The sequence below is a fragment of the Phyllostomus hastatus genome, unplaced genomic scaffold (genome assembly GCF_019186645.2).
Source record: "Phyllostomus hastatus isolate PE091 unplaced genomic scaffold, TTU_PhHast_1.1 phas_scaffold_93, whole genome shotgun sequence".
Taxonomy (NCBI): Eukaryota; Metazoa; Chordata; class Mammalia; order Chiroptera; family Phyllostomidae; genus Phyllostomus; species Phyllostomus hastatus.
In genome coordinates this window covers 6089155-6113577 of record NW_025334042.1, presented here as the reverse complement: position 1 = coordinate 6113577, position 24423 = coordinate 6089155, and the positions used below count along the sequence as shown (strand labels likewise).

The following is a 24423-nucleotide window of genomic DNA, read 5'->3' as shown; positions in this document are numbered from 1 at the left end:
AAGAAGCCACATTCATCCAGAAGGGCAGGAGGGATGGAGACATGGAGACAGTGCAAAGATGCACGGAGAAGCCATGTGGCGCAGAGAGGCAGCTGAATGGGTGATCCCACATTCACATGTGGTAGATGAAAATTGGGAGGGATACCTCGGGAGTGAGGCATTACAGGCCCAGGCCAGACCACACAGCCCATTATTCCAGCACCAAGAAGACAAACCCCTATAACTTCTGGCTGTAAAAACCAGTGGGCTTGGGGTGGTGGAATGAACTGCTGGATTTTCAGGAGACTCCTCTTAAAGGGCCCCCATGGACTTAGGAATTTATGCAGATGCACCCCACTCTGAGATTCAGCATCAGGGCAACAGCTGGAAGGGCACCAGTCACATATGGGGGAGAAGTGAAGTGACTGGAAACAGGGTGAGGGCTGGACAAACCTTTGGAAGCCAGGCACTGGCATTGCCCCCTCTCTAAGCCCTCCGCCCACACAGCCACAAAGCAGTGAAGTGGGTTGCTTTGCCCCAATGATTATCTAAGGCTCCACCTCACATGATTTATGGGTGCCTTTCCTATAATAGGCCATACTACTAAGACAGGGAGTCGAAGCAGCTCTACCTAATACACAGAAACAAACACAGGGAGGCTACCAAATAGAGGAGATAAAGATATATGGCCCAAATGAAAGAACAGAACAAAACTCCAGAAAAAGAACTAAACAACATGGAGATAACCAACCTATCAGATATAGAGTTCAAACTTGGACTAGACTACCAGGTTTCCTAGGATTTTGTGCAGAACACTTCACTTTTATTGACATTATTTTTTCTAAATGTATGTTAATAACATGAGTAGTTTACAATGAGGCTGCTTTATTGTGTTATTCCTTCTTGACTGCTATCACTAGATCCCTATTTTATTATGCAATCACTTGGAGTTAGAAGGTCCTTATTTTTACAACCATAGTAATTATTATTATTACTGATGCTGATAGATATATGTTGATTTAAGATTTAAAAGCTTACTGTGAAGTTGACTAGAATAGAAAGTAGCTTATGTATGTTTGAAAGTAAAAAATGTTCAATTCTATGCATTTGAGAAAACTTGCTCTTGATTGTTTATTAAAAAATAGATTGCTGTGAAAAAATCATTTTTATCTCTGGTAAATTAGTATAAAAATATTAAATAAAAAAATAAACTACTTCTTATTTGCCCAGTGTTTCTGCTCTTTTTAATAAAAGATAAATGCACTCCCTCCCTGGCATTGTTAAGCCACATCCTGACTTCTCTGCCCATACCCTCTGGGTTAATTGTGTGGGAATTGAGGTCTCTAAGTACAAAGGAGACTTGTGAGGCCAATTTGCTTTGCATGGGAAACTGAATGAGCAGGGTAAGGGCTGCTGACACACATCTGAGGGAGGATGGCTGCATGGGGGCCTAGACTGCTTGAGAGGCCAAGGACAGGGAACGTCACAGTCAAAATGGGTCTGCCTGCTGTCACTGTGACCCAGACTTATGCGAGCAAACTCTGTAGAGATGGCAATTTTTCTTTTAGTGTTATTTGTGCAATTTCTTGGAATAATCTTGCACATCTGAGTAAATGTTTTTATTCAGATTACTAAGGATGTTAAAATAAAATGAAATGAACTGTGATCGATTTACAACTGTATCGTTATTTAAATTGCCATCCTCTAAAATGTCTCCATACTGAGAGGTAACAGTTAACATTTTTGTTGTCTTTTCATAGATCTCCCTATGCAGACACACACACAAAGAAAGTTTTACATAGAAAGGGTCATAAACCTGATGTTTTATCATGAACACTTGTGTTTAGTTTTTTTCCTACTTTCTTTTTCTTTTCTGTCAATATATCCTTCCAAATAGTTTTCATTGTACAATCACATACACATATAGTCATATACATCAAATTAGTAATATGTAAAGTAAAATAATAATTATAATTATTATTATGTTCAACATATACAACAGGACTGAGTATTTAGAACAGTGCCTGAAACATTATGGATGCTCAGTAAATATTTGTAGAATAAATTACTGATTTGCTGTATAAAAATAGGATAATTACATGTATATGTAATTTTTATATAATTATTTTCATTATATATAGTTATCCCATCTTCCTGTATCTAGCTTTATCACTCAATGCTAGGTATTCTCTCCATATATATTTAATTAATTCTTATTAATGGTTGCTTAACATCTCATGATTATATGAAGGTAACATCAATTTACTTATTTCAAATTGATAATCAAGATGCTTTTATTTTTTGCCACTATAAATAAATAATAGCTAACACCTAATAAGTATGTACCAAATACAAAGCACTTTTTTTTGGCACTTTACTTGTTTAAAGTCATTCAGTTATGGTTATTCTCTTCATTGTAGGAAACTGAACCGGTGTGGGTAACAAATCTACCCAAGCCTATACAGTCAGCAGGCACTAAACTAATCAATGTGCCTTCAAAGTACCTTTCAATGAACTGCTTCTATACAAGACAGTAACCAACACAATTGCACAGATGTCCTAATGGAATGGTGCTTTATTTCTAGCTGACAGTTTCCCAGGAGCAAAATTATTATGGAAGAATATGTATATATTTTATATTGACAGATTGCTTCACAAAAAGGAAGTATCAGTTTACATCTCCACCAGCTTGTATGAGATAATTCTTTCCTCCAACAGATTATCATTTTAAAATGTTTTTATTTCTTTTTTTGCCAATCTGGTGGGTCAAAAGTGATATTGCATATAGATATATGTCTCTGGCAGTAATGAGGTTGATCATAATATGTTTATCAGCCATTGGTTTGCTCTACTGTAAATCACTGTGTTAGGGTTCTCCGGAGAAGCAATATAGAGAGAGTATATTCACATGATTATGAAGTCCTGGAAAGTCCAAAATCTTCAGTCGTCCAGCAGGCTGAAGACCCAGAGAAGGGTTGCTGGTGCAGCTCAAGTCCAAAAGCTATGAGGCTGAAAACCCAGACCTCCTTGCAACAGAGCTACGAGATCAGACTGCCTGGACTGGAAGTCTTATTAATGGCTGAGTTCCTGAAATAAGAAAAACAACCTGCTTCATAGGGTTTCTGGAAACATTGAAGGAACTGCTTCACATTTTATAACGTTCACCTGATATTTGTTCCATTATAGGGATTTGTTATTCTTTTTAGCAAATTTAAGAATATAGGGATGAAATCACTGCCTGTCATTTACAAGACACAGGATAACAACAAAAATCAGCATATGGGGATCTTCTGTCCCTAAGTAACAATCTGTTTTCAACATGTACCTCATAAGAATCTTTTATAGAAGATACACAAGGGTGGATTTCAGATCATTGTTTCCTATGTCACAGATGCCAGGACTTTTTCAAAGACTTTCTCTATTTTGCCGAAAAAATTTTAAATGGCAAACGGTGAGACCAATCATCAATAGAGGTGTTATTTTTAGTGAGGATTTTAACTTTTAGAATAGTAAAGAAGTACAAAGGTATGTAGTAGTGATGAACTACACATCTTGAAGTCAGCCATGTGCAGTGTTGGGTTGCCTGGAGTTAATTATTTTGGGAAATCTTAGTCTAGGTGAAATACTTCAGAAGTGTTGCTTAATTATTGTCCCTCTGGCTAAGAAAAAGAAATACGAAGACCCTAAGAAATTACCATCAGAAACAAGAACTTTGAAAATTTACCTTGCAAAAAATTATCAATCTTGTTTTAACTTTGGGTTTCTCACTTTATAACCCTGGTTTTGTTTTAAGGATTAGAAGTAATGCACATAAAGTACCCTGCACAAAGTAATGTCACAGTAAATGGTGGTAGCTATTACTGTCACTTCCTGCCATTGAGAACCATGTATTCTAGTATTGAGTACCTTCTCCCAATGCCTACCACATATCTGACTATCATATAAATATTTATCACATGAGTAACAACAATGATAGGTTGCACTCTGCGGCCCAACACTGGAGTCAGTCCTTCGGAGTTCAACTGTGGTCAGGGGAAACAAAACCCCTCTCTAGCTTACTCCCAGTGCTGAACTACAATTCCCAGGATGCATTCGAACTCCGTGGTTGCAGTGCACCCTGGGGAAAAAAGTCTCCGGCTCTCCCTTGGACAGGTAAGAGGAGAGCTATAGTTTGGGAAAGTACGCGGTTCTAGCGTAGGCACGCATAGAGAAGGCGCAGATCTTCTCGTCTGAGTTCTGCGGCACTTATTTTGAGTAGAGGAAGTTTAGCCGGAAGAATTTAAGGACCGTTCCACTTCCGGTAACACCGGGTGCAATTGAAAGATGGCGTCCTCCAAATTGGAACAGCAGGCTACAACGGCTGGGAAAAGAGAATTTCATAACCAGAAGCTGAAACCGGATAATCAAGGTAAGACTGTGTGAGGACCGAAGCCTGGGCTTGGATATTTAGTTGCGATTGCTTGCTTCGCTTGCTGGGAACGTGTAACCCTGGTTTGAGTCTGTTCTCTAGAGTTGTGTACCTATAATTGCTGGTTTTTAGTGTTATTGGCCAGACCTACGAAAACCATCTTGCAGATACGGTGTCGGTCACGTGTTCCTAACTAATCGCTTTTGCTAAGGGACCCCAAAGTGAATTTGTTGCGGAATTCGTCTTCTGAAAAATGATGAGTAATTAAGAAATTTTGTAGGGCATTGCAAGAGTTGGCGGCGTTGGGTGGAAGTCCTTAATATGAGGGATGCGGTAGAAGGCCGTTAAGTATTTAAGAGAACACTGATAATAAAGGAGTGAGACAGATAATAGTGATAAGAAGGAGATATCTGGCGTGTCCAGAACGCTAGTTTGTCAGTTCGTGAAGAAATTTTGGAAAGATTATTATTATTATTTTTTGTCAGAATGCTAAAATATTAGACGATATGGCTCCCATTCTTTAAACTGCCTTGCTTTTAAATTGCTGTCCTGTTTTGTTTTTAGCTGGTTTTATCCATTTTCTTCAGTATGAATGACAGGAAGAGAGGCTAAAGAAATAACCCAGGGCTTCAGCAGTCATTCTTATTGAAAGTGTTAAAAATCTCGAACTCTCATTCTATAGGCATTATAAAGTTATTAAAGGTGTTTTGTTTCTTAATTACGAACATACATAGCAGAGTACAGTGTATGTGCAGCTTTAAGACAAAACCAACACATGAGAAAGGACCACTGAGCAGAGTACAGCACTACTCCACCCAAAACCCCCTACAAGCACCTCAGATCATTATATTCCTTTTCTTTTTGAGACATGAAGTAACCGTTCTAAATCATGTTAATCATTCTGTTCTTTTTCTTTATCATCTTTACCACCTTTGCACAAAGCGATTTGATTTTGCCAGTTTTTTTAAATTTTATATGAATGCAAGAGGAATATAGGCATGGTTCTGTATCCTGCTTCTTAGACTTAACTTTGTTTTTGTTATTTAATCAAGGGCAGTACTTGAAGTTCTAGTTTCTTCTTTTCACTACTATATGATGTTCTCTTGTATGAATATGTGCTAATTTATATTTTCATTCTACCATTAGTGGGCATTTACATTGTTCCTATTGTTTGCTATTAAAATAGTACTTCTATAAACATCTTTGTATGTATCTCTTGGTTTACATGTTCGAGAGTCTCTCTAGGTTACGTACATGGAATTGGAATCTTTGAAGTGTAGGGGATGTTCAGGTCAATGAGAGTTCTCATTGCTTTACAAACATAGTAACATTTGGTGTTATCTAAATTATGAATTTCTGTCATTTTGGTAAGTATGAAGTGGTACCTAGATGGGGTTTTAATTTGAACTTTTCTTACTACTAATGAGGTTGCACATCTTTTCACATGTTTTAGGGCTATTTGTACTTCCTCTATTGTGAAACTCCTTTGTATTTTTGCCAGTTTTAAAATTAATAATCATTGAAGTTTTTAAATTGAGTAGGGACTTGGTCAGATGTGCATTTTAAGCAATGGCCCTTGTAGATTTTGAGTGTTTTTTTTAGGATACTGGGAAGTGAATGGTATATGAAGGTTAGCTAGTTCTCTGTGATTTCAACCAGAAATAGCTAAGTGAATGTGAGTATAAGAAACAAAAGCAGGTTTACCTGACTGGGGTGGTTAACGTGGACTATACCAACCTGCTTCTCAGACTTTAGTGTGCATACAAATCTCCTGAAGAGATTGTTAAAGCAGAGATTCTTGAGCCTCACCCCAGAGATTCAGATTCAGTAGATCTGGAGTGGGGGCCAAGAATTGCATTTCTAACACACTTGCAGTTTATGCTCACACTGCAGGCCTATGAATCGTACCTTTGAGTAGTACTGATTGAAGTTATAGCTGTTGGACTTAAGAGGCTCCTGAAATCCAGAACCAGGAGTTTTATTTAATAAATGCTGTGAGAGATAATTTATGGCCCTTCAGAGGCATTTTGTCTTAATGAAAGGACTGAATGTTTTCTTTTATTTATTTATTTATTTCGAGAGAGAGAGAGAGAAATAGAGGGAGAGAAACATCAATGTGTAGTTTCCTCTCTAGTGCTTCCAGCTGGGGACCTGGCCTGCAACCCAGGCATGTACCCTGACTGGGAATCGAACCTGTGACCCTTTGGTTCATAGGCCAGTACTCAGTCCACTGAGCCACACCATCCAGGGCTGAATGTCTTTCATAAAATGGGAGAAATAATACTGGTTCTTCTACCTTTCACAGTTGTCATGAAGGGTATACAGAAGTAAGGCATGTGAAAACTCTTGGGAAAACCTCAAACCCTATGCCAGTGGTTATTACTAAAAGTTTACACCAAAGTATTAACTTTAAAAAATTTTTATGCACATGCACACACATGCAAATATAGTATATACATACATACACATATTCAGGCTTTAGTAAAATTCAAAAGGTTACTTATATTAAACTAGTCTTGTAAACAAAATGGTATTTGAATCTTCAACTCTTCTTAGCACAGTGGAGTACAGTGGAAATTTCTTGAGTACCCATTATCTGGCATATGCTGATTAGTATGGATCCAAGGGGGTCTCTTCCCTTAAGGAACTTGGCTTTATGAGGCAACTGAAATATGTACAAATAATTTTAATATAGTATGTTGACGATAATGATAGAGACCTGCTTTTTTGACTGTTGAATAATCTAAAAAGCATAGGAAGATGGTCCTGGCCTGGAGGTTCAGTTGGTCGGAGTGTCGTCCCATGCACTGAAAGGTTGTGGGTTCCATCTTCAGTAAGGGCACTTACCTAGGTTGCAGGGTCAATCCCCAGTCAGGGGATATGGGAGGCAACTGATCCATGTTTGTCTGTCTGTCTGTCTTTCTCTCTCTCTCATCAATAAACATATCCTCAGGTAAGGATTTTTTTTAAGCATAGGAAGAGGAAATGCAAGTAGAGTACTGGAAGCTTATAAATGTATGCATATAAATGTCCAAAAGTAGGTTAAAATCTGATGTGTACATTTTTTTTCTGTAGATGAATCAGAACTTCTCACTGTTCCTGATGGTTGGAAGGAACCGGCTTTTTCCAAAGAGGACAATCCCAGAGGACTCTTGGAGGAGAGCAGTTTTGCAACTTTGTTCCCAAAATACAGAGAGGCTTACTTGAAAGAGTGCTGGCCATTGGTGCAGAAAGCACTGAATGAACATGTATGCATATTTTATATATTTCTTTGAGATTTTGCTCCTATTTATAGCTTTTTAAGTAAGTGTGTGTATGCTTTTGGATTATTTTTAAAGCACCAGCTAGCATAATTGGTTAATTTGGTTCCTTTGGTATTTGAAACATGCAGGATAAGCTTTATTCTTGTAATCCATTTGTTTATAATTTTGTGAATAATAGAATACTTTGAAAAAGTCACATACCTTTAAAATTATAGGGATTTCATGGCCTGTCTGGCAATCATCTGTGAACCCCAAGTTTCAGAATGCTTGGTCTATGCAATGGTAGTGGCCGTGCACCTGTGCAGTTTGAGTTGCTTAATTTTCATTTTAAATGAAAGCTGTGAATGTGCCAACTTCCCTGTTTGTTGCTGCTGCCGTGCCCCTAGAGCAGTGTATTTGTTTTTGTTACTCAAACTGTGGGTTGAAATCTGTTAGTGAATCCAGAAGTCAATTTAGTGTCTATAACAGGTCTTTAAAAAGAAGGAATGTATCACATGTGGTAAGGATCATTTTATGAAGCTTTTGGTTCATTTATATACATGTATATGTATATGGGTGCTAGATTGTGATATAAAATATATTTCTCAAACTGAGGGACTGCTCTGGAGTCGTTTGTGCCCATTGGGTATGAGGGTGGCTCAGCAAACTGCAAGCAGTGTGTTACAGCTGTCTACACCTGCGGTTGGACTTTCTGTCTCACTCCATTTCTCTGGCTCTTGTTCTCACTCTCACTCTATAAACTCATAGCAACCCAACCTTACGTTGAATAATCCATTACCCAGTATGTTGAAATATTCTTCAGAATATGCCCAAATATCAGAAAATAGCATTGTTACAGGCTTTGTTGAAATCTGGTGCTCTCTACTGAGAGTCGATGCATTATTTTCCAAGTATTGCTTCTTTCTGAACCTATGGTAGTTTGTTTCTACTTTGTCTGTATTTAACTAATTCAAACCAACTTGAAAAAAAGTTGTAAAGGGGAGTCCATTGTCACCCTAGGGAGCAGGTGGTGGATTAGAGTTAGGTCCGGGATAGGGAAGCCATAGAGCTTTATGGTTTTACCTTAGGTCTTAAGTATGGCCTCACTTGGATAGATATATATTTTTTAACGAGAGTTAATCTCTATTTCAATAGGTACAAAGTATTCTACAGCCAAGTAAGTATAAATGGTTTCAATTGTTTGAGTTTCAGTATATTTTGAAGGATGAAAGTAATCACACATTCTTTATATTAACTACCCAGCTTCTTCAGCTTATAATTTTAGAGAGAGCTTAACTCACAGTAATTAATAGTTAGATTAGGAAAGGCTCTATAATTATCTAAAATTGAGTGCATTTTTAGACAGCTGCTTGTTTGCACTTTCCTTTCTGTAGCACGTTAACGCAACCCTGGACCTGATCGAGGGCAGCATGACGGTCTGCACAACAAAGAAGACCTTTGATCCGTATATCATCATTAGGGCCAGAGACCTGATAAAACTGTTAGCAAGAAGTGTTTCATTTGAACAGGTAAATTTGCAATTACAGAGATTTTACTTTATTTTTGCCGACATTAGAGACAACATACAACACTGCATCCATCCATCCCTGCCTTCCCTTGTTCTCTTGCTCCGTTCTTAGAGTTTTCATTATTCTGCTTGGATACCATTGTGGACTTTGAAAAGAATGCATTTGTAAAGGATATTGGTGGCACATTTTCTTTGTTTTTGTTTTTGTTTTTTCCAAAAGGCAGTACGAATTCTTCAGGATGATGTTGCATGTGACATCATTAAAATAGGTTCTTTAGTAAGAAATAAAGAAAGGTTCGTAAAAAGAAGACAACGGCTTATTGGTCCTAAAGGATCTACATTGAAGGTACTTTTTATTACTAGAAAATTTGAGTGTATTCCTCTGTCATTAGTTTTCCAGTATATTTCAACTGAATTTCAACTTTTCTTTTGATGTAGGCACTGGAACTCTTAACAAACTGTTACATCATGGTTCAGGGAAACACAGTTTCAGCCATTGGACCATTTAGAGGCTTAAAAGAGGTGAGAATAAATACCTTTAGTTAATTGTCATCAGAGAATAAATAATTTGGTTATATTGTTTTATGATTATTGTATTTTTTTCAAGTGTGCCTTGTTTCATTACCCATTAATAAATGCTCTGTGCTTCCTAGAATTTGAGGGAGTCATCGCTCTCGGGCCCTAACGTATTATGGCCAACCTTTGACAGTTATAGAGACATCAGATTCTCAGTCAGAAGGTCTGCACACCATCACTCCTTTCACTGCAAATTTTAAATGGGTATTTAGGTGCCTCTTCGTCTATAACACACAGAAAAACATGTTGTAGTCTCATGTGCTCAAATGCTGGGGAATTGAACAGATCTTGTTATTTGCAGTAATGTATACAGCCAGTAGAAACCAAACTCAAATTTTCTTTTCCTTTAAGATATATTTTCTTTTGTTTGAATTTATTGTAATGTCTATTTAATGTTTTCGAGAACATTTTGATACTGTTGTCTGGATCTGGCTGTGAGGTCTTGCTTCTTCCTTTCCGGGGCCTTTGATGGAATTCTGTTGGACCTTGTTCTTGTAAATTACCTGTTCTTTTCTCATGGGGCAATATAACTTAAATACATTGAATATTTTATGATTCTATCAAGCCTAAATATATTCAGTACTTACAACAGGCCACTGAGGTATTTTCATTTCTGCATTGAAAATGAGAATACTAAAACAAGAAAATTAAGTGATTTGTCCATAAAAAGCAGCAGTCTCATTATTTGAGTCCACATTTTCTAACTCTAAATCCCCCCTCTTCCCCCCTAAATCACAGTCCCAGAGTATTGTGCTGGTTCCATATGTCACATTTTAGCAGTACAGTTGAGAAACTTTATTGTACCCTGGGGAGGTTGACTATTATGAAAGATCTGTCAGCCACTAAGAGCAGTTGAAGGAACTGTTATATACAATTTGGTAGCCATTGCCTGGTTTGTAGGATATTTTGCAATGTAGTAGTCATCTATCTTCTACCTAGTTCAGTAAAATCTTTGTAAGTGACTAATTCATTTTCCTTTGCAAATTTCAGGTTCGAAAAGTAGTCCTAGATACTATGAAGAATATTCATCCAATTTATAATATTAAAGTAAGTGTTAATTATATATTGCTGTAATAGTGGAATGGTCGTCATGCTCCTTTTAGCTATAGCAACCTTTCTTGAAATTAAATTTTTATAAAAGTCTAATATACAAAACAGATAAAGCAGAACTATTTTGGGTAAATTAGAGGTATTCAGCTCATTCAACTCTACCCCATTCCTGTAGTTACTTCCTTGGAAGCTCAGGAGCCCAGTATTGACAGGGGCATTGTGATGTATTACGTAGTTCTAGTACAAAGAAAGGCTCTCTAGAATTTGTTGTAGATGATACCAATTCTGTTTTCTTAGATTTTGACCCCATGTATTAGATTTAAAGATGTGGTCTTTCAGAATTCTGCCTTTTTCTATTAAATAAAGCCTGGAATATTTCAGATTACATTAAAACCTTTTTCTTTTGGTGGGAGGGGATTTAACACTCATTATTTAGTTTACCCAAAATAGCTCTGTATTTTCTCTTTTATATGCCAGCCTTTTGAGAGAGACCTGTTATATCCCTGTGTGTACAGAGTTCATGACTATACTTGGAAATGAAACCACAGTACAATGAGCTGTTTCTGATGGGTATCTATTAAGCAGTCCACTTAGATATGATGAGGTTAAGTTAAAAAGTCTCTGTTAGATTGGAGTGGAAGAGCAATTCTGAGGTACATTAGGACATTAAAGAAAGTCATGTGTCTGATGCCTGGTTTGCCTCCTCTGATGTTCTAATCTCTATAAAATTCAAACCTTTGAACTTGAGTGGAGAAAATGTGAGAATATTGGTTTTGTCTGATCATGAGAAAGTTTGCTTTTTTTATCTCCTGTGATATTTCAGATGCTACTGAAAGCTTCCTGCTTGCAGGGAGTATTATGAAGAGCTCTCCCTGCTGTAAAATTGAGTTTTAAGGTTTAAAGAAATAATGGTTGAAAAGCTGGATTAGTCTTCTTCATTTCAATTTAACAATCCTGAATTTCTTAATCTAAATTTCTGGTTTTATGATCCTTGGGTAAAAATCAAGATTACATGTTTTTTTCTTTATGGAATTGCATTTCTTTAAGAGACTAAGGTAGGATTTATAAGAACAATATTTATAATGTCTTAGTTTGAAAAATGTATGAGTTCTGAAATTGAAATTTTGCATTATTTGTATATTGCATGACTAAAGACCTTAATGATTAAAAGAGAATTGGCAAAAGACTCTGAATTAAGATCACAAAGTTGGGAAAGATTTTTGCCACAGTTCAAGCACAAAAATGTAAACAAACGCAAGGAACCAAAGAAAAAAACTGTTAAAAAAGAATATACACCATTCCCACCACCACAGCCAGAAAGTCAGGTCAGTATTAAATGCTGGATTTTGTTGCATGAGGAGGAAACTGTTATGATCAGTTTTGTCAAAAACTTTGCTAAGGGTATTTTAGGTGGAATTGGTGTGTGTGTGTGTGTGTGTGTGTGTGTGTGTTTGACTATGCAGAGACAGAAGAAAACTGAACATAAGTGTAAATAGGCTTATTTTAGGCAACATGCTTAGGGGTGGGGAAATGTGAGTGTAAACTATATCAAGGTCGTTGGTGTCACTTAGGTCCCTGTAGCCACTAAAAAATTCAACGATTTAGCCCAAAATGCTCTCTGTTCTGCTTTAGTTTCATTCCTGTGACCATGAGCTATATGACTGCTCCAGTTTTGAAATCTTAAATTCTAATATTATTCTTTTTCCAAGTTACGAATGCCTCTCATTTCATCCACTGTCTTCTGAATTCATTTCCATTCCAAAATTTCCTTTTCCGTCTTGCCCATCGTTTTGCTTCATGCTCCCCTTTCCTTCTGTCCCACCTGCCCAGCAAAAAACTCTTAAACTTGGATCGGCCCTATAACGATGTCTTTTCCATAATGTGGCTACCAGACGTGAGTGGGGAAAGTCATGCCTTTGGTATCTACCCACTACAGATCTATGTTTCCAACCTCTGATAGGTCCTCAGAATTTTGTGGCGGTTCTGTGAATCCTCTTAGTTTTCTAGGCACCCTCTTACTTCTAGCAGATGACACTGAATTTTGTTTTACTGAAATATTGAGACCATCAGGCAAGAATTCTTCCAACTTCCTCTTCTCTCACCTACATGTTTCCCATCTGTATCCTTTATTTACCTGCTCTTTTAGTTCTATCTTCACCTGTCTCCTGAGGGGTCTTGCTGCATTATTCCGTCCCTTGGAAACTTTTTCCTTTCTGCTAGTTTTTTGTGTTGAGCATGTGAACCATCCGTTTCTGGGTACTGTCTTCTCCACAGCCCAGTGTTTGAAGTTTTTCGGGGAAGGTTTAATGAAAGGTCAAAGGGAAAAGACTGATGATGAAAAACAGCAGAGGTGCTGGGTCCTGAGGTCTCTTCTGGAAAGGGAAGGATGTGAAGACAGGAAGAAAGTGGTGGTTGGGGGAAGAGGGAGGGATCCAGGTACTAAACTGCGCTTCTGCAGCCCCTGCTCTACCTCTTACGGCCTGTCCTGAGGTCAGTGATCGTCTTGTCTTTCTCCCGGACAACTGTACACTCCTTAAACAGTGATGTCTCAGTTGATTTATTCTGCCACTTATTTGCAAATAATTTATTTAGCCTCTGTATGCCTCAGTTTCCCCATACATAAAATGGGGATAATGATAACACCTATCTCAAAGAATTAATGAGAAATTAATTAGTAATTGTAAAGAGCTTACACCTGTAAAGAGTTTAGAACATTATCTTAAACATAATAATGCTGTGTACGTGCAAGATAGATAAATTATTCAGTCAACTGTATAGTGAATGAATGAGCTGCAGCTTTCTCTAGTTAGTGTTCATTAGTCACCAAATCCCAATAATTCTTGCTTGCCATTTTGCATGTCACTGCCTTTATTTCAGGCTTTTATTGCTTCTCCATTCTTCTGTACCTTAAAAAATGCTGTTTTGGTCTCTTCATTCTTCTCAGAAATTTCATTTGTTTCTAAATCATGTCCCACCTCCTTAGCCTCACATTCAAGCTTCCTCAAAACTATTTTTCCAGTTTCCTGCTACACTTTTCCAAGTCATTGACCTTCCCCGCCACAAAAAGCCTGTGTGTTACTCAGCGAACATGTCTCCTACTCTCCTGCCCCCATGCTTTTGTGCAGGTTTTCCCTTCAGCTTAGAGAAAGTCCCCTTCTTTCCTTCTCACTCCCTTAGTGAATTAATCGTAGGGTTTTGACCCCACCGTTTTTACCTCATGGGCATTCCTTTCTTAGGAAATGACTGTCATCTACACTATTTCTGATGTAATTGTAAATACTGATTTCAACAGATCGATAAAGAATTGGCTACTGGTGAATACTTTCTGAAGGCAAGTCAAAAGAAGAGGCAGAAAATGGAAGCAATAAAGGTAAGACTGTCTAGCTTACAACATTAAAAGCTAAGTTCACAGAAACTTGAATTCTTATTTAACTGTAAGTTGTGTTTTACTCATGTATCCTTTATTAATAATGTAGGCTAAACAAGCAGAAGCTCTCACTAAGAGGCAAGAGGAGAGAAACAAAGCTTTTATTCCACCTAAAGAAAAACCAGTTGTGAAACCTAAGGAAGGTAAGACTTGTTTTCCAGTTCTTGGTGTGATGGTAAAGTCTGTTACATGGAAAGTAGACCTTCGGTGAATTTATCTGAATCTCTTTGAGTGTTAAGAAATAACCTTATCTTCAATTAATTCACATAGCATTTCATTAATCACTAATCCTACTGACAAGGGACAACTGAGATAACTTACAGGTTGGCAGCAGCCAATGCCTAGGTTAAGAGCATCCCAGACTGCTCATCCTCTCCTGACCTCTGGATGTGCGTGGGAAGGACCTTTCATTTTGAAAGATAGAAACCAGCACAGTGACTCCTCTGTAAAAATCAAAGCCCTGAGATCCCTGAGCTCTGCTACTGTGCAGAGCTGTCTCAGAAACAGCTTATCAGAAGTTGTGCTTTTCTGCTCTTACTGTGGTCTGTGGCTTAAAGTTTGATCCTGTATTGTTAACGTGGATTTCTGTCACCTTGGGCTAAGGGACACCAACTAAATAATGGGGGGTTCTATTCAGGGGCTGTTAAACAGATGCTCAGAGGAAACACTCTCGTGCCTTCTCTTCTCTGTTCCTACTCTCATTTTCACGCATTCTCCTCTTTGCCTGTTCATTCCCACGAGTAACATGCTTTTTATTCCTAAAGCAATCCTGCAAAGCAGCCAGTGGCTTTGTGAGGGGAGGGTGTCACTGGCAGCGTTGCCCATAACCTGTTGGTCACAACCAGATACGGCATTACTATTTGACATAGTATCTTACATTAAATCAGTGTTAACCACAGTAAAAATACTGTATTCTTTGTAGAGCATCAGTTATGTAAAAGTTAGAAATACCATAAGCATTCTATTTCCAATTTATATAATATGTCAGTTAGGTACTTTGGAGGTAGTTCAATAGCTAGTTTCATCTTGGTTTATTAGGATTAAAAATGTAGCTGTCCCACTATGGTGAGCCCTTTAACTCTATGCTCCTCTTGTGAATTTTTAATGCTTTAAATACTGTTCTTTAAATGGTAAGGAAATGTTGCATTTTTTTTTGCTGCTTTTCAATTTTTGACATTAATTAAATGGTTAAGTTCTATTAGGAGGACTTCTAAATACTTTCAGATTATTGTTTTTATAAAATTTTACTGGTCATTCATTGAACTAACATTTGGGAAAGTTTAGTTTTCAATTAGTTCAAATAGCTAAATTACAATGCCCTTTTCGTGTATACTTTCATTAATGTATACATGAAATAATGTATAAAGTATCTTTAAGATATTTGTTTCTCTTCTTAAAGAAATTTCTAACTTTCCTTTAGGCAGATGGCAGGTGTTTTATATTTTTACCCATACCTCCCAATTATAACAGTTTTCTGAAGGTATTGTCCTAAATACATGTTCTTTATGTTTTATTTGGTAAATATCTAAAGATTACATATTTTGTGTTATATTGTGTTTTTCATTTGTCTAGCTTCTACTGAAACTAAAATTGATGTGGCTGTCATCAAGGAAAAGGTTAAGAAAGCAAAGAATAAGAAACTTGGAGCTCTTACAGCTGAAGAAGTTAAGCTTAAAATGGAAGCAGATGAAAAGAAAAAGAAGAAGAAAAAGTAATACACACACAAAACACTGAACTAGAATTTATTAAGATATCTCCTTTTGTAAAGGACTTTGACATACTAGGGCATTAGTTGCCTTAAGTGTAAGAAGTAATACTCTGATTACTTTTTCTGAGTTTGTTTTCTTTATAAGAGTGTTTATATATACAGCTTTTCTTTATAAATTATGTTCTTTGTGTGTTTTTTGAAAGATTTTTTTACTACAGAGTGGTATATATGTCTTTGTATACATTATACCTAATCTGTTCCAGGCAGGCTTGGTCTAGCATGATTTTAGGAGTAATTCTTTAGGTTGTTTATATAAAGATTTTTGGAATGTGGCTGTTGTAATTATCCATCAAATTGAATGTGTGATGACATTGGTTAGTCTTTAAATACAAGATGGGGCAAAAGTAGATTTATAGTTGTGAGTACGTGAAGCAGAGTTTATTCTTGTATTATTATTTATTGTTGTATTATTTTTCATATGAACAACTGTAAACCTACTTTTGCCCCACCCTGTGGGGCAAACTGTGTCCCAGCATTTGGTTTTGAGGAAAATAAATGCAGATTTTTCAGTGCTCTCTTTGAAAACATTGTATCAGTGCTCTCTGATACAAACATTTAGGTTTATCCCTTCTTGTAATCTTATTTTACATTCTGCTCCAACATTTAACAACCCACAAGCCAAAAAAAAAAACCCAAGGCCTATTAAGTCAAATTCTTTAATTACTGTTCTATTCTGAGTCCGGGGAAGTAGAAAGACATTAAATTGCAAGTGGGTAAAACCAGATATTTAGAGTTGAGTCAGCATGCAACAAATTATGTAGAAATGTTTTACTACTGAAGGCCAGTGGACTTATTTAGAATCACCTGAATCTAATTCACTCATTTTACGTTCCTTACTGAAAGTCACAGCTGTGGCAGCCTGAAAACAGTGCTTATTCGTAGAAGAGTGGAAAGCAAACATGAGTTTATCCTGCAGAGTTAGGATGTTGAGCAGCTGCTGCTTTTGGTTATGGCTTTACTGCAGCAATGTTTTTTTTTCCCCCTGGAATGTATTGAAATTAGAAATACACTCAAATTTTATTATTAAAAAGTCATATGTAAATGAGTTTGTAAACTTTCTTCTAGTTCGTATTCATCCAAAAGAACTAAAGGAGGCTATTTGTGCTTGACCAAAATAGTAATAATAGCCCTCAGTATCGGTGAACTGACAATGAGAGCTGTGTATCTGTTATATGAACACCGTATCTTGCCGTGTATAATGTACACTTTCTGCCCAAATTTTTGAGGGAAAAATAAGGATTCACATTGTACGTGGGTAGTACCTGAAACACCTTGTATCTGTTCTTGCGTTTTGTGATTATTTGTTACATAAAATTTCTTGTACCATAATATGTTCAAAAATAAATGCTAAAATTCCTTTATAATATGAAAAACAAGTATCTAAATATAAATAAATAATTGAATTTAAAAAATAAAAGTTTTTTCCCCTGAAAGTTTGGGCCAAAAATATGGGTTCACATTATACACGGGAGCACATTATACACAGCGAAGTATGGTATATCGGCCAGTCTGGTATGGTATATTGGAGCAAACATACAGTATCCTCTTAAACGTTGTTTCTCATAATGCAGTAATGTAATTCACAGAGACCTTAATGAAACAAGATTTATATGCATACGTTTGACTTTGTCTTGCTGTGGGCTAGCTATGAAGTCAGAGAAAAGGAGAAAAAAGAGTAGCTATAAAAAGCCAAGTTTTTAATTGTAACCATTTACTGTTGCTTTGGCTTTATTGCAGTGATTTTCAATGGTTAATTTTTAAAGATTTTATTGTATTAACTGCACTAAGTTGATATTTTTAAAGCAACATTTTATGTCAACTTCAAATATAAACTTTTTATATACCACTACCGTACATGGAAAGTCATTTTATGTACCATATCTGGCAGATAATGAATACAATTAAAATTAAACAATTAGAATTTTAAAATAAAGAATTAAATACTAGTAGTACTCAGTGTGAACAATGTATTTTTTTAATTTCTTAAAAAGATTTTATTATTTTAGAGAGAGGGTAAGGGACAGAGAAACAGAGGGAGAGAAACATCGATGTGCAAGAGAAACATCCATCACTTGTCTCTCACACGCCCCCAGCAGGGGACCTGGCCTGCCACCCAGGCATGTGCCCTGACCAGGAATCAAACTGGCGACCTTTTGGTTTGCAGGATGATGTTCAACCCACTGAGCCACACCAGTTAGAGCAATGTGAACAATTAATTAAAACACCTTTCTGAAAATAAGTTCCTCTCTTAGAAGAATGATCTGTTAGTAATAAAGAGACAGTGGCATCTCATCCACTCCAGTATGTCATTAAATTATCAATAGGGCACTTGGGAGTCATAAAGGCATAATCACTCTACTCCTTCCACTGAGCTTTATTCGGAATGTGACCTTCAGAACACTGGGAAGAGAACTCCGCATCTGCCTCAGCCTTCTAGAGACTATTAGACACGTTTTCACACCAGTTCCGCTCCAGCTGCTGTTGGATTCCTGTGGTGGAACCATGAAGGAGCTGACACTCTGGGCGCTGCGAGCATCCCTCATCATCCTACTTGTCTTCGGGCTTTTTCTGTAGTCTGTTACTGTGAAGCTGCTGCTGCTTTAACTTTTCTGGGCAATTATATCCATGAAATCAAGAATCTGATGTGCTACTTACATTTTTTCCTTACATATATAGTGTAAATGTTAAATATTCAACTTGACTATTGAGACAAATACATCATGCACTAGCTAAAACCTTGTCGTGTACTATCCAATATGCCTGGCACGTTTCACAAAACCGCCCTGATTGGCCTCCGTGGGGATCTGTTGAACCTACCAGCAGCACCTAAGAGACCACAGAGGTTTTCACCCAGTGTTTGCTCTGATTTGTCAGAGGTGGACTCTGTGAATAAAATCTTTTATCCTCTAATTCTTAACATGCAAATTAGCATGTGTTTCCTCTTCATCTTTCTTAAGAGCCCAGGGTCTTTTTATTGTTGAGCTACAGACTTAGTTTTCTGAAATATATTCCACAAAATTAGACAGCATCTCAGGCAGGATCTCCTATATCAAAATCTAAAACTCCATCAATATTCTTGTCATTATCATTGTGTTACTAATTATGTAAATTTTTTAAAGGAAGGGTGTTTTATTTTGTTTTTTGTTTTGGGGAAACATTCACTCTGTTAGTGCTTATCTGCCAGACAGAATAGGAACCCTGTCTGCAAAGGTGGATTAAATAGGTATAATTCCTATCTGCTTGGAATTTAGTGGGAAAGACAACTAACCAATGACAACAATTAAATTACTTTTTATATAATTTAAAATAAAACTGTGAATTACTCACTTTAATTTAATTTTTTTATTGATTCATCTTTAGAGAGAGAGAAACATGCATTTGTTGTTTAACTTATCTGCACATTCACTGGTTAATTCATGTAGGTACACTGATGGCTAATCAAACCCACAACCTAGGCATATTGGGACTCCAACCAACTGAGCTACCTGGCCAGAGTCTGAATCACTGATTTTAAAGAAGCAGATAAGGATTGTCAATGGGCATAAAAACATCAGCTAAAAATTTGGGTATTAAAAAAATAATAACACCCAAGTACCAAAAGTAGACTCAAGATGTGGGATTACAAGGAGGATGAATTTGAGGATAGTAGAAAATAATTTATTGAGTGTTCCTGTATGCCAAGTCCATGTTCTAAATACACATATTTTGTTTTTCTTTGATCGCTTCACCAAACCTGTGCAAAGGTCCATCATCTACATTTTATTATTGAGGAAATAGGTCAAGACACCTTTCATTTGGGACATGTTTTTCTATCTCCTCATTTTGGCTGCCTCCCTTGTTTGTGTCTATGTATTAGGTAGAGCTGCTTCTTCTCCCAGTCATGGTAGAGTGGCCTTCTGTAGGGGGGGTCCTGTGGAGCCCAATGGTGCAGTCTATCTGGTCACCTGAGTCATGCTCCAGGTATGTCCCTTGTGTGGGTTGTGTGTGCCCTCCTGTTGCAGTTGAGCCTTGATTGCAGTTGGCACATCAGTAGGACAGATTGACCCTAATGCTGATTAGTTATGAGGACTGGCCATGACTAGTTTCATGCAGGGCTGACCCTATGGAGCAGGATTCGCTTTAGCAGAGCTCTGGTGCCTGGCAAGTCTGCCCTTTCGATATGTTGTTTGTGGAAGTGGTTGGGTGGTGCTCTGGTGTAGTCTGAAGCTGGTCACTGAGTGTGTTGGTTCTGAGGCCTCTTGGGAGGTGCAGGCGAAGATCAGCGCCTGCCAGGGGCTACCTGGTATGAGGTACAAAGTGATCTGTAGATGGTTACTTTTTGTGCTTGGTTCAGAGGTGTCTAGGAGAGGGTCAGCTGCAAACCAAGTCCAGATGCTTGTTTGTGGTCTGTGAATGAGAGATTTTAGGAAAGTTAGAAGCAGGAGCAAAACAGGCTGTTGGTGTGGTGGAAATGGCCTGGGTGGGCTCACAAATTGGGCGGAGTGGGGTCTTGGGGAATCACTAGGGCAGTGTGAACAGTGTTAGGTCAGTGGAAACTCAGATGTGGCAGCTGTCTGTGCTGCAGGAGGAGGGTTTGACAAATGCCGGCCCTTCTGCCTAGGAGGAAGCTGGCTGCCCAGCCCTTGTCCTGAAGCCAAGACATTTCAGTTCCTATTGTCCCTGGCACCTTTGGAGCTGCTTCTCCAGGACTGGACAGCAGAGTGAGAGTCCAAGTAAGTCCATGCGGGCCCTTTCAGAGGAACACCTGGGTCTCCAGAAGCCCTCCATCTCCCTCAGCCACAGTGCCCACTGGTTTTCACAGCCAGAAGTCATGGGGACCTCTCTTCCAGGGCTGGGAGGCCTGCTGTGGGGATGGGACTCCTGCTCCCCAGGAGGCACCTACGAAGCTGAGATATCCTTCCTGATTTTTAACTGCCACATGTGGGTGTGGGGCCGGCCAGTTCTACCTCTCTGCCCCTCCTACCAGTCTGGATGTGGCTGCTTCTGTGTATCCATAGATACGCTAGAATTCAGGCAGTTCTCATTGATGGCTGTTCTGTAGTTTAGTTGTGACTTGGATGTGGCTGTGGGAGGAGGCAAGTACAGCATTCATCTACTCCACCACCTTGCCTGGAGCCTGGGTTTGTTGTTTCTAAAGACCACAGTTTTAACTCCTGTGTCATAAAGCCTAAATAACATGCTTCTTTTAGTGTTGTAGCAACATGAAAGGAAAAAATAAATTAATATATTCATATTTTGATAAAAGATCTGTTGCACATGGACTATACATTACCAAGTTCTATTAACAAAACTGATGTGAGTGAAATAAATGGTTGAACTGGGGAGACATGACTGACTCAGAGAGCTGGTCAGTAAAGCATGGATGCACCTGGAGTAAAGATGAGTTAAGTGTTTACAAATCAGGAGCAAGGGAAAGAGCAGTTTGAAAGAATTTTATTATTTTACACCTGGAAGGTATAAGCGTGGGCTTCCTGCCCGCCCCCCCCCCGCACAGACCACACACACAAGGTGACAAAGAAGAAGAACGTGGAGGTTGCAGCACCGTCTACGCGGGACGGCTCCTCCCCTTTGATAGGCAGTGTCCCACGTGTGACTGTGGACATCCCTAGGCAGCCTATGCTAGAATAACCTTCATTGTGCAGGCAAGAGATGGACCATGTGATAAGCCATCTCCACAATGGCTTATCCAGAATCCAGAGGAGGTAAGAAGCGGGTTGAGTCTGAACATAGGCTGTTTCAAATCTGGGATGGTGGCTGATCAGACTTTCCCAGGGGACTGTGGAGAGAGGACGACCCCTAAGTAAAGGTATGGTCTTGCTTGTACAGGGGAACTGAACAGTCAGGAGCCCAGAAGACTTTGTGTAGCTGTGATTCAAGAAGGAGACCCAGTGAAGGGGACTCCAGAAAGTGAAGTCACCTCTTGATAATTGACCCCTGCAGAACTTGGAACCCCTGTTACTAGGCACCCACATTCTAGTAACTGCCTCACAGCCAGCTCATTTGGTAAGGAACACTTGAGAGTGAAAGAGGTTGTCTTGCTATTCCCTAAATTTCTAGGGCTCTGGCTTTAGGAAACCGCACCATGAGAGCCTTCCCAGAAGCTGCAGAAGCAGGCTGAACCCTCGTTCCCAAAGCCTGTGCCAGTGCCCCTCCCGGGCCACCAGCTATCACATAGTTTCCTCTTGCGGAGGTCTAAGCCAACTGGTGTGTGCCTCGTGTCTAGATCTCCACGTGTAGAAAACAGTGCCTATCTCTTACCTGCAGTTGTGAGTGACTCAGCAGTCATGACAGTGCTGGAACCAAGAGTGTGGTGACAGCAGGCAGGGCAGTTTGAAGATCCAGTATACTCAGCGGGGTCAGATGGGCACCCTTGTGTCTAAAGACATACCAGGACAGTGAAGGGGGCCAGAGTAAGCAGGAGAAGGCAAAGCAGATCGGTGATTCTGGGAAATCCCTGGGACCAGGGCTGCCCACCACAGTGGATTCAAGGAGGACATCACCAATAGGGTTCTGAAGACCCTGAGCCGTGACCCACTCCACATCCATGTCATCCTTTAGCAGCCACCGAGCCACTGTTTCTTTGTGGGGGAACTACACTCTCCTCAACCCACAAATGAGGTAGGTAATCCTTCACTGGATGCAGAACATAAATGTTCACAGAGCCACTGGAGCACCTGCAGGCTTTGCAAAAGGACAGACAGTGCTCCTGGTGCCCCCACAAAGGCCATCACAAGGAGCCTCAACCCTGGACCACCTTTGGCTGGATTCAAGCTTTAGCAGTTCCTCATATAATCCACCACTTGCAATTACAAAACCAAAGCCCTGAGAGATACATGGAGAGGTCAAATCCACTCAAGTCATTAGATGAAGGGAGAATATAGGCCACTGGGGCAGGGTGGAACTTTGCCAAGTGATTAGTTCTGAAAACAAGAGCCACATGGAACCCAGCCCAGTACACACTAGGTGGAACCTCTTCCACTGGGAATCTACACTGGTACACATGGCCACACACGACCACTCACATGAGGGCGGGGCGGGGGGGACCTTAAGGCATGAGTTCAGTCTTACTGAAGCCTTGGCAATTGACAAGACAAGAGGAGAAAGCAGTTGGAGATGGCTTTGCTTCAGGGCAGCAGCCTCCATTCTCCCAAGATGTGACCAGAGTCCACAGCATGGGGAGCAGGGAGATGCAAGGACCATGTGCACGGGGGCCCCCCACAACCCTGGGTTATGCCTGGGTGGGGCCCATGACCATGGAAGGCAGAAGATGCATGATCCTGGTATCTGAAATCCACAGATGTAGGTAGAAGCCACTAGGATAATCCTGTCTGACATCCAATTACCACCCCCTGGGTGGAGAGGGTTAGAATAGAAAACCATGTTTCCTCTCATAAAAGTCTGAGAGCTTGCAGTAAAACTCCCAGAGTCCCACAGGCTCAGGAATGTCACTGTTGGTTTTTCACCTTAGGCTCCAAAAGACATGGAGTACAGTCTCTCTGCTCTGGTGATCTTTCCAAGTCAGAGGGCAAGGATGCAGAAAATAGGGCCTGAATCATTGCCACAGACCTGATGAGAAAGTTTTGTGAAGGAATAGTCATCCCAGAGCAATGCAGACAGAAGGGAAACAGGGGAAGCTTCTAAGATAACCCTCAAAATCCAATGGATTCCGCAGGTCCTGCTGTTTTGTCCCTTTGGGACCAGGAGAGCCCATACCTGGAGACTCCCAAAGGCCGGTGTGCCGGACTCTGTGGGTTCCCTGCTTGGGGTGCAGTGGTAGCACTCGCCACCAGGGGCAGCCTCAGTCCAGTGGGTTCAGCTGGACCAAAGAGAGCAGGCGTGCCACCTGGCCCCTTGTTGCCCTTCTCCCGTTCTGGCAGGAGGTGCGCCCTTTATTTTTTGGATCCCTTCCTAATATCTGCCCTGGTGTTAGTGGTCGGATGTCACCCTATCTCTTGCTTCAGCAACTGTGCCCTGAGCTTGTGAAATGTTCTCATGCTGAAATAAATCAACAGTGGCCCATGCTGAAGGAACATCCTTGCCTGTCAGTCTGGAGGACAAGATGGACAAATCCACTGAGCAAAAACCACACCAAGGAGCAGTTGCCACTTAGGAATGTGGTAGTTGCCACCAGGAGTGCAGGGCTCCCTCAGGTGAGGGAGTCTGAAAAAAACTCCACTGAGGTGAGATCTATATTTTCAGCTGCATGGCCAAAAAAAAAAAGTGCCACCCCCTGAACAGATCTGAGAATATTTAGCTTGGAAAAAAGTCCACAACTGAGAAGAGACTGGGAAGAAAAATATGTTTGGAAAGAGATAAAATCAGAAAGCAGGCCACTGTGGAAGTAGGAAGCTTGGAAAGAGAAAGGGGGTAGACAGAGGTGAGTAGAGTTAGGCCCTGGTATGGGTATACATACAATTGTATACGTGATTGACTGTAACATGAATA

At 39.4% G+C, this 24423-nt stretch overlaps 1 protein-coding gene across 1 annotated transcript; it reads left to right on the top strand.

Moving 5' to 3' along the window:
• Positions 1-4118: 4118 nt before the first annotated feature.
• On the top strand, positions 4119-17020 carry LOC123813025 (KRR1 small subunit processome component homolog). The gene is made up of 10 exons (XM_045830013.1): positions 4119-4387; positions 7463-7635; positions 9024-9158; positions 9378-9503; positions 9596-9679; positions 10724-10780; positions 11938-12108; positions 14076-14153; positions 14260-14353; positions 15783-17020. Exons 1-10 carry the CDS (start codon positions 4303-4305, stop codon positions 15923-15925), a joined length of 1146 nt encoding a protein of 381 aa, XP_045685969.1. The 5' UTR covers positions 4119-4302; the 3' UTR covers positions 15926-17020.
• The last annotated feature ends 7403 nt before the right edge of the window (positions 17021-24423 follow it).